The following is a 12,553-nucleotide window of genomic DNA, read 5'->3' as shown; positions in this document are numbered from 1 at the left end:
AACCCATTTTCAACACAAACAGTGATGCTTCTAGGCCCTTCAAACACATGCTGGCTCCTCTGCCTAAATGACTTTACTTCCCTCCCTCACCTGTGCTTTTGTTTTCAGACCAAGATGATACTTCTAATAGGTTACAGTCTAATAGTCTGAGTTAGATACACCTTTACTCTGTGCCTTCTTAATGTACTACAATGTGATGTCTGCTTACTTATAATTTCTAACAAACTATAAGCTCTTATAAAGGGTAAAAACTGCATTTTTTTTACAACCTTATCCCCAGTACCATGGACCAGTAGGCACATCTCAAATATTCTTTTAATTTGTTGAATGAACAAAGGCTCAAATACTTGTAAGATTGACGAAAACAGCAAAAACGCTAAGAGTATCATAGTTGGTATCTTGAAAAATATCTACTGCTTGTTTTTTTTTCCTCTTCATGCTTTTCATTTACAGGTGACAAACTGAGGCTCAGAGGTAAAAGATTATGGCCAAGACAACAGACCAGAATTCTTAAGTATTTTCAGCTATGTTATGCTTGTGATTTGAGGTAAGACCTGTCCCATGAAGACAGCTTGAGGCTAAGAACTCGTCGCTACAAGGGAACGTTGATGTTGATAGGAAAGGAGTGGAGAGATTCCTTCTCTCTCCTGAACAGTTCCATCCTTGATGAACATTGAATCTATTAAATCCACTCCCTAATGCCAGGCTCAGCGGTGTCCCTTGAGATCCAGCGTTACAGAATTAAGGATTATTGATTGCCCTGTCACTGCAGTGTGCATTCAGGTGCCTGATGTAGTCAGACTTGGTCTCATTTTTTTTTCTCAATCAAGTAAAACATCAAGTTGTCCAGGCTCTAAGAGCTCCCTGTTTACTGAGTTGGAGCAAGAGCAGCCTCCTCCGATTCCTTCTTGTAAGGATATGCTATCCAGAGAGATGAATTCAGACATCCCTTGCCCCAGGATGTCAGTATAGTAAAGGAAGTGTTGTCCTCTATCAGATCGATGGCTGCTTTAGTTCACTGCTTGGCTTACCCTAGAGAAGGGTGTAAGAATCAATAGATAAAACCCAGCTGAGCCCCTGTATCTTACTAGCACTGGAGAACATGTTGTCAAACTCAATGATGAGATCGTCCTCCCGGTCAAAGCGCTCAAATCGGACCAAGGGAGAAGCGTTCATATCAGGGTAATCCTCATCCAATTCCATCTCAGAACCATCGTCGTCATCATCTTCATCTCCTTCTTCACCTTCATCATCCTCCTTAAGGGAAAATACGAGATGGAGAATTGCTGGAGGTAAGTGTTTTCTGAAGCCTGGTGTCATGGCCACATGAGCACATGAGGGAGGGAGGCGACGAGGCTAGCTAGTAACCCAGATTGTCCGTTTTTTTTCTGTAGTTCTGTGTTCCCATGGAAGAGGTCATCTGAACCAACCCAAACACAGTCCCCCCTCACCTGATCATCTTCCTCATCTTCCTCCTCCTCCTCCTCTTCATCCTGACTATCATCCTCATCCTCGTTACTGCCACTGCTGTCCTCTTCCTGAGTGTGCTCCTCCTCATCCTCAGGGTCCAGGATATTCATGGAATCTAAAACAAAGGGAGCACATTGGAGGACTATACTGAGTAGCTTGAAAACAGGCCACTGTGCAGGCCGGCAGACTGAGTGGGAAGGCGATGGGGTATCTGACTCTAAGAGAGGAAGAATCAGATCTAGGGTGATGTACAGACTTAGTGAGCCAGCCCAGATTTTCTGAGAGTGCCAATCAATCATTGACACGCTGAGCAGGGTTGCTGAATGTGGAAGCTGGCTCCAGGGTGGTGCTTTGAGGAGCCATGGTGTAGGACTTGGCCAAGTCTGTCGGTGCCCCCTTGCCTTTCCAGTCCTGTTTTGCTACTGACTGCATCCTGTTGATAAGAGGGAATCTGGAGCGATGACAGCAGGTGGGTGAGAAGAAAGCGAACCAAGTAAGAAGTGACAAACTTTGGGCAAGCAGTAGTAACACGTTATTTGAAAAACTGGCTGAGGATAAAGTGGATGGTATATGTCAGCGCATGCAGACAGATGCTTCCTTATTCTGCACATGTGGGCAGCTGCCTCCAGGAAAACCCTAGTGTAGTGTCTGTCAGACGTGCAGGGCAAGAAGGGAGGCCTTTCTGGCCTCGGCACTCTCACCTTCTCGGTTGGCCTGCAAGGTGGAAGCTTGGCTGAGGTTGGAAGGAGCTTCATCCATCAGCACGTCCTCTTGTGATTCATCCTCTCCACTTCTGCTCACTGAAGGTTACAGAGCAGAGCCTTCACTGAACAACAGAGGACTTCCCTTTCCAGACTGGGTGCGTCTAAGTAGCTATGTACACCTAACAGATATCCACGTTTGTTTTTTTTCCTTTTCCTCCTTTTTCTTTTTCCGATGAGGGAGAATACCTCGATTCTCTGCTGTCAACTATCTAGGTGAGCTTGGCCAGTCACTTTACCTGTCTGAGTCTCAGTTTCCTCATCTGTAAAATGGAACGATCACATCTGTCTTGCCAATCCCACTTATTGTGCAATCACAGAGTACGATGGGTGTGGAAAAGCTTTGTATCTTTAAGAATATGTCTACTTCCATTTATCCTTTGGTTTTCTTGATCAGTACAATAACATAAACACCTTCACAGTGAGGTGGCAGCTGGTTACCTTTGTCATTTTTCCATTTGAGATTTTAAAGGGGCCATCCTTAAGGAATGACCACTCTTGTTTACATTATCGAGACACAGAGGCAGAAAGCCTCTGGATTTCATTGAAGAACTGAAAAAAAAAAGCAATTTCTCATCCTACAGCCTCTTCTAGGCCTCTATGAATAAACACTTTTTTGATGTGCCTGATGTTATCATCTATACTTATGGTCACCCTACCACCACCCCAACACAGGCAACAATTCAGACCTGCCACAGGCCTGTAGACAGCTTATAAATTTCTCTTCTGTTAACACCAACAACATCAAGACAAGCAGCAATCTAGGCTGGCTATATGAGCCCTTAGGCAGAGCTGAGCAAGCAGATGATGAGAAAAGGGTCCTCCCAAGAGAGACTGACACAAAGGAAGAAGCTATACTCAGTTCTGGGGCTCTCACCTATAATTGTACTGTTCCCAGATCCGCCATCCCTCTCAAGCAACTCATCTATCAGGTCCTCCAGCTCATTCTCAACCTGGAGAGAAATAGAACATATATATATATATATATATGGATGCAAACAAGTCTATCAATGTGCTAGCACTGGAATTCCTAAAAAAGCCATCAAGGGAGCATGTTTCTATAATAGTATGTGATAGGATATGACGTAAAAACTGTGGATGTGGTGCCGTTAACACAGAGATTACCACTGCTTCCAATAAAGCCACGCTCAAGACTGTCTTTCAAATGGGTCCATCCTGGTTAATGGACACCAGGTTAGTCTTTAGACTGTCCAGGAATACATGCAGATCAATATAGAGCCAGCAGCTATGGTCCATAGGCACAGTTTCTTAGGCATGGCTACCAAATTACCATGCTTTCTTTAGCATCTTTAGAAGACTGATATTGAAACAACCCAGCATGATCTGGTGGTATGGTATAAAGTAGAGCTAAGTAGCTTTCAGTAATGATCAGAGCCAAATAAATCAAAGACACTGGGCACTCGGTCAGATTAATATTTCATCTGTGTCTGGTTGGGATCTATACCATTTCACAGTGCATGGCATTCTGGTTACGTTCTTCTTTAAAACAATTCAAATACATTCACTGAGCATCTAGTAAGCCTATCATCTGTGTTGTTCCTCTGAAGATCCATTGAGACAAAGATCTAAAGTACTCACCCACCCACACCACCTGGGGGTTTGGTTCGGTGCCGCAATGGAAGATTGCCGGAATGATCTGCCTCCCTACCTGCATCTCTTGTGAACTGAGCACCTCAGGTTGCCCAGCAATCACCACTGAGTCGGTTTCAGCCTCCCCATCCATGATATCCCCATCTGCCACCTCTGTCTGAGAGACATCATGATCCTCCTCCTGCACTTCTGCTTCCCCAGGCTCGCCTGAAACAATCAACCAACCAGCATAATAATCAAAAGGTTGCTTATATGCTGGGCACCATGAGGCAAGCAGGAACACAGTAAGGCCCCTGCCTTGGGAAGTTTACAAATTCTCAGAGTATAAACAAATGGATGACAAAAGAAAGACAAGGCTACATGTGAGGATACCCAAACAAGGCTGTAATGTGAAGAAATTGTTCTTGGGCCAAATTTCCATATCAATTACTACAGATATCTGCAAGGACAGCAAGTTCCCAAGGAAACAACACAAAGCTAGAACAGCTTAATTCCATACCTACAAAGCAACAACTCCCACCCTTCTAAGCTTTCCAGTACATTGTTTCTTAATCCCTACCTGGATCTTGTTGATGGCTACTTGAATCCTGAGAGGATCCTTGGGCATCCTGCTCAGACTTGCTCTTGTTAGAAGCACTCTTGCTGCCAAAAAGGCTACTGGGCTGGTTTACAATCCGGGAAAGTGTTTCCAAAGGTTTTAGAGCAGCATTGACTGTATTGGCCATATTGGGACTGTGATAAAGAAAGATACAGAGATGAACTGAGTATAGAAATACTAGGTGTCCATCTGCTAAGTATAAGTAAGGTTTTTTTTTAATAGAAGCTATTAGAGAGAAAAAGAAATGGGCACAAAGTATGGAACTTTCAACTCAACATTCAGAAAAAAAGACTCTATGGTTTAAAGACTTTCAAGAATACGGCCCAGTAAAGCAAAGTAAAAAAAAAAAAATAAAGCAAAGGTTAAATCAATGTCCTATTCCATGAAGCTATGGTAAACACATGAAAAATCCTTGAGTAGAAGGCAGAATTTTGAATTACCACAAGCAAATAGCCAACTATTTAGACTATCAAGGAAAACCAAAACCAACCAACTAATCAACAAAACAAAAACATTTCCAAACACCTTTATTTTGTGCTTATATCCTCTTTTCTTCAGTCTCATATAGCCAGCTGCCTCGGGCTAGTCAAAATCTCTGTGTAGTTGGGGATGATCCTAAACTTCTGATTCTCTTCCTTCTAAGTGCTAGGATTATAGTGTGTGCCTAGCTTTTAGTCTTTAAATCTCAAGATCTTAAAAGATCATTACTATGTCTATACTATGCAGGGTTTCTTAAGTTCAGTGAAAATGTCACAGGATCTGTAGTTAGAGGTGCAGCATGATTTTTAAGTGTTATAAGGTGCATGAGACTAAGCAGGACCCCATTAAAACTAGAGGATTCTTGCTATTATCTGACAGTAATCGATACCAATCAACACTAAAATGAACCAAAGCTCATCAGAGCACATCTAAAAACTAGGACATGGAAACTACAAATGAGCTATAGATCCATGCCATTAATTCCAGCACTTTGAGAGGCAGAGGCAGCCAGAACTCTGTGAGTTTCCTGAAACAGCTAGTTTCAGGAAAGTCAGGGGTGTTATGCAGAGAAACCATCTTGCCAAACAAGCAAAACAGAACAAAACAAGCCTGGGGTATCATTCTGTGAGAAAATCAGGTTTGATTTGAGCATCAAGAACACTGATAATAAAGGACTACAAAAATGGTGAATATAGAATGAATCTATAGAGACAGGCATATAAAAGCAGATTTTGTTTTGCTTTGATTTTTCTAGCCATAGCTTCTCTGTATAACATCTCTGGCTGTCCTAAAACTTACTCTGTAGACCACGCTAGCCTCAAACTCAAGACTCTCCCGCTTTTGCCTCCCAAGTGTTGGGATTAATGGCATGGGCCACCATGCCTGGCTAAAAGCAGGATTTTTTTAAAATCATTGAAGAATGACAGTTGATCTACATATTGCCATAAATGATGTGAAGAGTAAATATCCATGTTAATATTTTTTCTAAAATGTTTAACCAGAAATACTTCTGTAAGGGGGAAATCACATAAACGTAGACTCAGGGGATCATCTGTAACACATTCACCCTGAGTTCTTTGGCATAGTCAAATGTCAAGAAACGCAATAGATCTTTTCCCCTTTTGAGACTGTGTTTTATGCAGCCCAAAATGGCCTCAAATTCCTGGCCCTCTTTTTCCAGGCTATACTATTTATCAACAACCCTGATTTATGCAATATTATGGATCTGACAGAGAGCTTTATGCATGCTAGCAAAGACTATACCAACTAGGATGTATCCCTGCCTGGAGAAATAAGACTTTTTGAAATCCAAATGTCATGTACAATCTTCACTGGACCTGGATCTAAACATGTTCCCAGGTAAAGGCTCAATTAAAATAACTGGGAGCATGTGAACATAAATGTTTCATTTTAAGCAAAAATTTACTTAATACTTGGAGGTTAATAATACTATGTTTCAAAAGAGCTCCAGAAAAGTAAAACAAAAACAGAAAAAACAGTACCAAGATATAAATATAGACATACGACATTATACGACTGAGTTTGATAGTGCTAAATAGTGCTGTTAATAAGTGCCATCACTGAGCTTAACATGTGACCTTTCCACATGACATAGTGTGGGATATCTATCACTTAAGACAGTTAGATGTAAACTGCTTCAGTAAATCTTTAGAGTCAAATGTAAGTTTACAGAACAGAGTAAATGTATAGTTAAACTACACTGCAAGGAAGCAACAGTACCAAATCTAAAAGGCAGTATTTTGTAGGAAAGTAGACCCCATCATTTCAGAAAACATCAAGCATAACATTAAACCAATTAAGATCTATCCACTTAGTAAGCACATCAGAACTTTTATTTACACCTGAAGTTTTCTTTTAAGAAAAGCTGCTTCTCCAAACATGTAGAACAACAGGGCATTACTTTACCTGGACAAGTCTAGGCTGTGAGGAACTCTGGCCAGGTCATTGACTAGTCCCTTCTTGAGGAACAGTCGAATGATGTTGTTCATGCCATTATGCTGAGTCTTGGCTGTGGCACTACTGTAGAAGCTGGAGGTGGATGGGCAGGACTCCATAATAGTACTGATGATACACATCACTGCCTGAAGTCTGGGAAAGAAGTTTGATACCTCTGTCAAGTGAATATAGCCCATATTTAAATGATGTCTTTATTAACTTGTTTAGGTAATCGTTTTATGTATGCTCTTTGCCTTTTCTTCTGGAAATAATATCTACACAGAGAATTGACCTTCTCATTAGTACTGTTTACTAAAGAAATGCTAAAACCTGCTCAATTTTGTGTTTAAGGAAAGAGTCAAAACATTCCTTTGTTTTTTCTCAAGTTGTGTATCTTCTTCCTTCAAATATAATCAGTTCACTGTGGGGAAAGAGATTTTATGTACATTGTTGGTATGACTAGAATTCTTGGTCAAGTGCAAGGAACCCCCTTGCACCATGGAGTAAGAGATGTTCTTGCTTATCAGCATTAAGCTAGGCACAGACTTTACCTGGCATGTTTCTCTGTACTCTCAGCCATAGCAAGTGCCCGTCCCAGGGCTGCTTTTACTTCATTCACCAGGGCCACCTGAGCATCTGTGCCACTCCCCGCAGCAGCCAGACTTGCAAGGAACAGACGGGCCAGGGCAGGTGTGTCCTTGTCTTCTGCATTCTGGGTGTGTGGAAGGAGGTGGTCCAGGACAAAAGCTAGCACACTGCAGTCCTGAAAAGTCATTAATTGTGACATTTATTCACAAGCACAATTAAGCTACATCATTTCTATAACAACAAAGTATACAAACGGTTTTACTTTCAAGTCGTTCAAGATACAAGCTGGTGATACAAGTAGTGAACCAATTAGAATTCTTTGAGAGGCTTTATAAAGCTTCCAGATTCCATCAATTTCTCAAAACACAGTACAGACTATCATGGAGGTAGTCACTTACTTTCTGTTTTTTATATTTAAGACATGGCCTCGCACTGTGTAGCCCTGGCTCTCCTAGGATTTACCATATAGACCATTATGGCCACTAATTGTCCCAAGACCTGAGATTAAAGGTGTGTGCCGCCACACTCAACAATATTTGGTATTTTTTAATATTAATAAAAATTTTGAGATTGGATTTTATATAGTCTAGGCTAGCCGGAAACTTGGAATCCTTTTGTCTCCACTTTCAGAGTACTGGGATTCCAGATGAGAGCTAACTGCATTGGATCCCTAAAATTTAAGAGTGACTTTAATGGAACTGCTCATAGCAAACCAGTAAAATTGAAGCAAATAAAACATTTTCTCCAGCTGTTGAGTAGATAATATGAGACCTAAAGAAAAGTAGCTTGCATCAAGAATTTAGTCAAGGGTGAAGGATTCAAATATCCATTTTTGAGTGTTACAATCCCTTCTGAAACTTGCAATGTGCCTGATACCCTGTGCTGGAAACTTGCAAGAGCTGAATAGGAGACAGAGAGCACAGTCTGAGACACATATAAATAAAAATTTCAATATAGGATTACAAGAAAATAGCAAAAAGTAGTTAAGACAGACTCATCTTTTTCTCTCTAAGTTCTATACTGACTTTTAGAGAAAATTAGTTTTAATATTCAGGCAGATTTTTGAAGTAAGAAGTGATAGCTCCACAACACTGTAAATGTACTAAATGTCACCCAATTCATGATTTAAATAATCAATTTTATGTCAAATTTGTATCTCTAAGTAGAACACACTTTAGAATTCTGGACCCTGGAAAACTGGACAAAGTGAGTTTAGAACACATTAATAGAAACAAAATTTAACTCCCAATGAAATACAAAGTTAAAATTACTTTTTGAATCTAAGCCATGTCATCTATCATTATTATTGGTACAATATGAGAAAAGATTTGCAGTTTAGGAAAGCAGAGAAAACAAGTAGCAAGCACTTAGCTTGGAATCTAAGACAAATTTTACTTTTGTTCCCATACAGTATGTCTTTACTTTGTGGCTCTCAGCCTTTTCTACTATGAAGAGATATAACTACTACTAATTCTGGTGTGGGGGCAAGGGTAATAAATAGTATTTGTTAAACATATAGCCATAGCTGTAAGATGTTTAGATATTTAATAGGCAAGATACTCAATACATTCATAGCTTAAAGTCTTATTCCATAAATTATTACTTATATGAATAAAAACCTAGTAATACAAACACACAATGCATATGTCAATAAGGGGCTTACATATATGATAAAGAATTCAATGAAAAACTTGAAGCCAGGTGTTAGTTCAATTATTCCAGAGGCAGGCTGAGGATTGGAAGACTGAGCCCAGGAACTTAGGGACAGTTTGAACAACAAAATAGTCTCACCAATCAATCGACCAACCCAAGCAGCCCAAGGAACCCACCAAGCAAGCAAGCAAGCACCTTTAAGAGATACATTCCAAATATCCAATAAACATGAAAACAACAAGGAAATACAAATCCTAACAACCGTACTGGAAAGAGTAAAATTGACTATCATGTGGTAGCATAATATGAAAATCAGAATTTTCATATGTGTCTGGTAATATACACACTCAGAACAATAACACTCTGGTAAACTTCAGGCGCCTTCTATTAAAGTCATACAAATTCATGTGCTAGAGCTCAGCAAAAACACTCTTAGGCAATGTATCACCCAAGAGATATGCATCTGTATGTTTACCAAGACATGAATAAGATGGTAACAGCAGCACTACAGTGATAGCTCCAAACAGAAAATGATTCAAATGTCAATTAACAATAACAGATAAAAAGATTACAGCACATTCATACAATAGAAAATAAAACAAGATGAAACTCTAAAAACACAAAAAAAAATGAATCTCAAAATTTGTTAAGCAAAACAAGATATGGAAGACTTCATTAACTGATTTCCCTAATTACCCCAACTGCTTGACATCCCGGCAAAAAGCCTAGCTGTTCTTTCAGCATTAAGCGAATACTGGACATTCATGAGTTTCCAACAGAGTCTAAGAGATACCCAAATGATCAAGAATAACACTGAAAGGAAAAAACTAGAAATATTACCTCTTTGATCAGCTCAGACTGGCCCACGGTATAGCTGTAGTTTGCAATCAGGGTAGCAATACCAACATAGGACCTGACCAACTCTGCCAGAAGACGAAGGATAGTAGAGGTAGGCATTAAAGGTTTGCTGCCCTTGCCTTTCTGCTTGCCTTCCTCAGAGGTCCGGTCCCCTTCTTTATCTTTCTTCCCTTCTCGAGTGTCCTCTGGAGTTGAAGCTCCTGAGAAGAAAACCACTTGTTCATTTTCACTTGCAAAACATTAAAAATCAAGCCATAGGTAGAAAGAATGTATTTCATCCATTTTAGGGCACTTGTACATATCAAACACTCTAATTGCCACCGTAATTGAATGAAAAAGACAATGAACAAGGTTAAAACATGGTAGTGAGGCATGAACCAACAACCATCCATGCAACCATCACTTGCTGATACTTGTGCAATTTTCTGCCCTAGAATAGTGTATTAGTATGAGAGAGTGTATATAATAATGTATTGGGCATTTTCTAAATAGCCAACTTCTTTATTTTTTGTTCCTATATACTTGCCTAGCTCAATTTAAATGTTGATCTCCTGTGCCATATAGATACATGGAAATATGTGTACATTCTATCAGTTATCTTGTAAGTGTTGCGGTCTCCCTCATTAGACAAAATTCTTTAACTGTAGGCATCCAATACAGTCTGACACATAGTAAAGAGACATTTTTTGTGTGTGTGTGTGACTAATATGCCACCATCCATATTCCATTAGGGCAGTAAGGCCACTAAAATGAATTAGCCATTATCTTACTTATATTATTTTCAATTGTATATGGGCACGTGCATGAGTGCAGATATTCACAGAAGCTGTGAGGCACTTGACATGGTGCTGGGAACAGAATTTGGGTCTTCAAAGAACAGATCCCAAATTAGCTATCACTTCACAGATTAAGAAAAGATTCATATTATTTTTAATTTTTAATTGTGTGTATGGATGTGGGGGCATGTACACTTAAGTGTGTGGTGGGTGATTGAGGAAGCCAGATGTCAGATCTCTGAAAAGTGGAGTTAGTTACAGGAGGCTCTAAGCTGTCTGATGGGTGGGTGTTAAGAACTAAACTCCCGTCCTCTGAAAATTAAGATGGCTCTTAACCACGAAGCCATCTCTCCAGCCCTTACTTCCTCTTATTTTAATTTCTTGGAAAAGAGTATTAACCAAAGCATCCCCTAAATTTTATTTTAAAACTCTTAATTAAAGGAATAAACGCCCAAAAGCATAGAGGTATAATGTCACTAGCACAAACAAACTCTATAAGCCAGCTTGTGGAGTCTACTAAAAGGGAATATGGGAAAGTACAAACAGTACAACTTAAGGATATCACTACACCAACCATTAACAAGTTAATGAAAATTACAATTCTATTAACTTCAGCAGCCTGTATCTGCAGAACATTGGGCTCACCCTTGAAAAATCACTGCCCAGACAAGTAAATGTAAATGTGACAACGACACTCTGTTATTCTATTCTAGGCCTGAGAAAACCAGTTTCTTTTACTTTTTGTGACTTTGAGACAGGGTTTCTCTGTAGCTTTGGAGCCTGTCCTGTAACTAGCCCTTGTAGACCAGGCTGGCCTTGACCTCACAGAGATCCGCCTGCCTCTGCCTCCCAAGTGTGGGGATTAAAGGTGTGCGCCACCACCACCAAGCTAACAACCAGTTCCTTTGAGAAATCTTCCAAACAGATAGTACAAAGGGGAAAAAGGCAAATTATTACCCTCTCCTTGGGAAGTTCCAGTTGTGGAAGTCTCAGCAGGGGCACCATCTGCAGCAAAGACTTGACTCTGGAAGATGAATACATGTGAGCTGTCATGAATTCTATAAGCAGTCCACAAGGGTTAAGATTCCTTTTGAGAGCAATGGCTGAGACTGCTACAGATTCTTCTTGTTTGACCTTTCAACCTCATTCTCTTTATAATCTATAATCTATTGACACAGCCAAGTAAAAAGGAAAATGATGAACATTTCCAACCCAAAGAGTAAAATGCCAGAGACACCCTAATTTTGTTTTCATTTTTAGGAACTTTATATAAGTATTAAAATTAATTATATATATTAATTACACATGTATTAAAATTAATTTTGTATATTTTTACAAATATAATTTAAATATGTACTAAAATTAATACTTTTATTCCCCAAACGGTGGCTTTGAACTCATAAAAACCTGCTTGTGTCTGTCTCCTGAGTGGTAGGATTAATTAAAGGTGTGGGCCATCATTCTTACAAAATTAATATTTTTCCCCACTTTGGATAATCCTAGATACTAAGAAAATAGGGACAATGGAAAGAGAAGAAAAACATAGAACAGCTGGAAGTGACTTACATTTAAGGAAAAGCCTGACTGTGTATCAAAGTCACTGCTCTGACGAGTAAGTGACCGGTACTGCTGGTATACATCATCACCCATGTCTTGTAGGAGCTGGCCAACCTCTTGGGTCATTCCCCCAGGTTTAGGATCAGATTTGTCTGCTAGAAAAAAATAAACAAGTATCTAAAACTAAACTATGGTTCTTTAACTGTATAATATTTGTGCAATGTTATTGGATCAGCACTTAAGAG

General features: G+C 39.7%; 1 protein-coding gene across 1 annotated transcript in view; it reads right to left on the bottom strand.

Moving 5' to 3' along the window:
* Huwe1 (HECT, UBA and WWE domain containing E3 ubiquitin protein ligase 1) overlaps positions 1 to 12,553 on the bottom strand; it is a 139,342-nt gene that overhangs the window by 26,472 nt on the left and 100,317 nt on the right. The window contains 11 exon segments of the mRNA XM_038317423.2: positions 1,089 to 1,257; positions 1,452 to 1,585; positions 2,172 to 2,270; positions 3,109 to 3,184; positions 3,901 to 4,049; positions 4,402 to 4,574; positions 6,847 to 7,029; positions 7,428 to 7,639; positions 9,958 to 10,175; positions 11,709 to 11,775; positions 12,318 to 12,463. Coding sequence (XP_038173351.1) covers positions 1,089 to 1,257; positions 1,452 to 1,585; positions 2,172 to 2,270; positions 3,109 to 3,184; positions 3,901 to 4,049; positions 4,402 to 4,574; positions 6,847 to 7,029; positions 7,428 to 7,639; positions 9,958 to 10,175; positions 11,709 to 11,775; positions 12,318 to 12,463 — 1,626 coding nt within the window.

The sequence above is a fragment of the Arvicola amphibius genome, chromosome X, assembly GCF_903992535.2.
Source record: "Arvicola amphibius chromosome X, mArvAmp1.2, whole genome shotgun sequence".
Lineage (NCBI taxonomy): Eukaryota > Metazoa > Chordata > Mammalia > Rodentia > Cricetidae > Arvicola > Arvicola amphibius.
The sequence above is the reverse complement of the archived record's forward strand: the minus strand, read 5'-3'. Positions and strand labels throughout refer to the sequence as shown.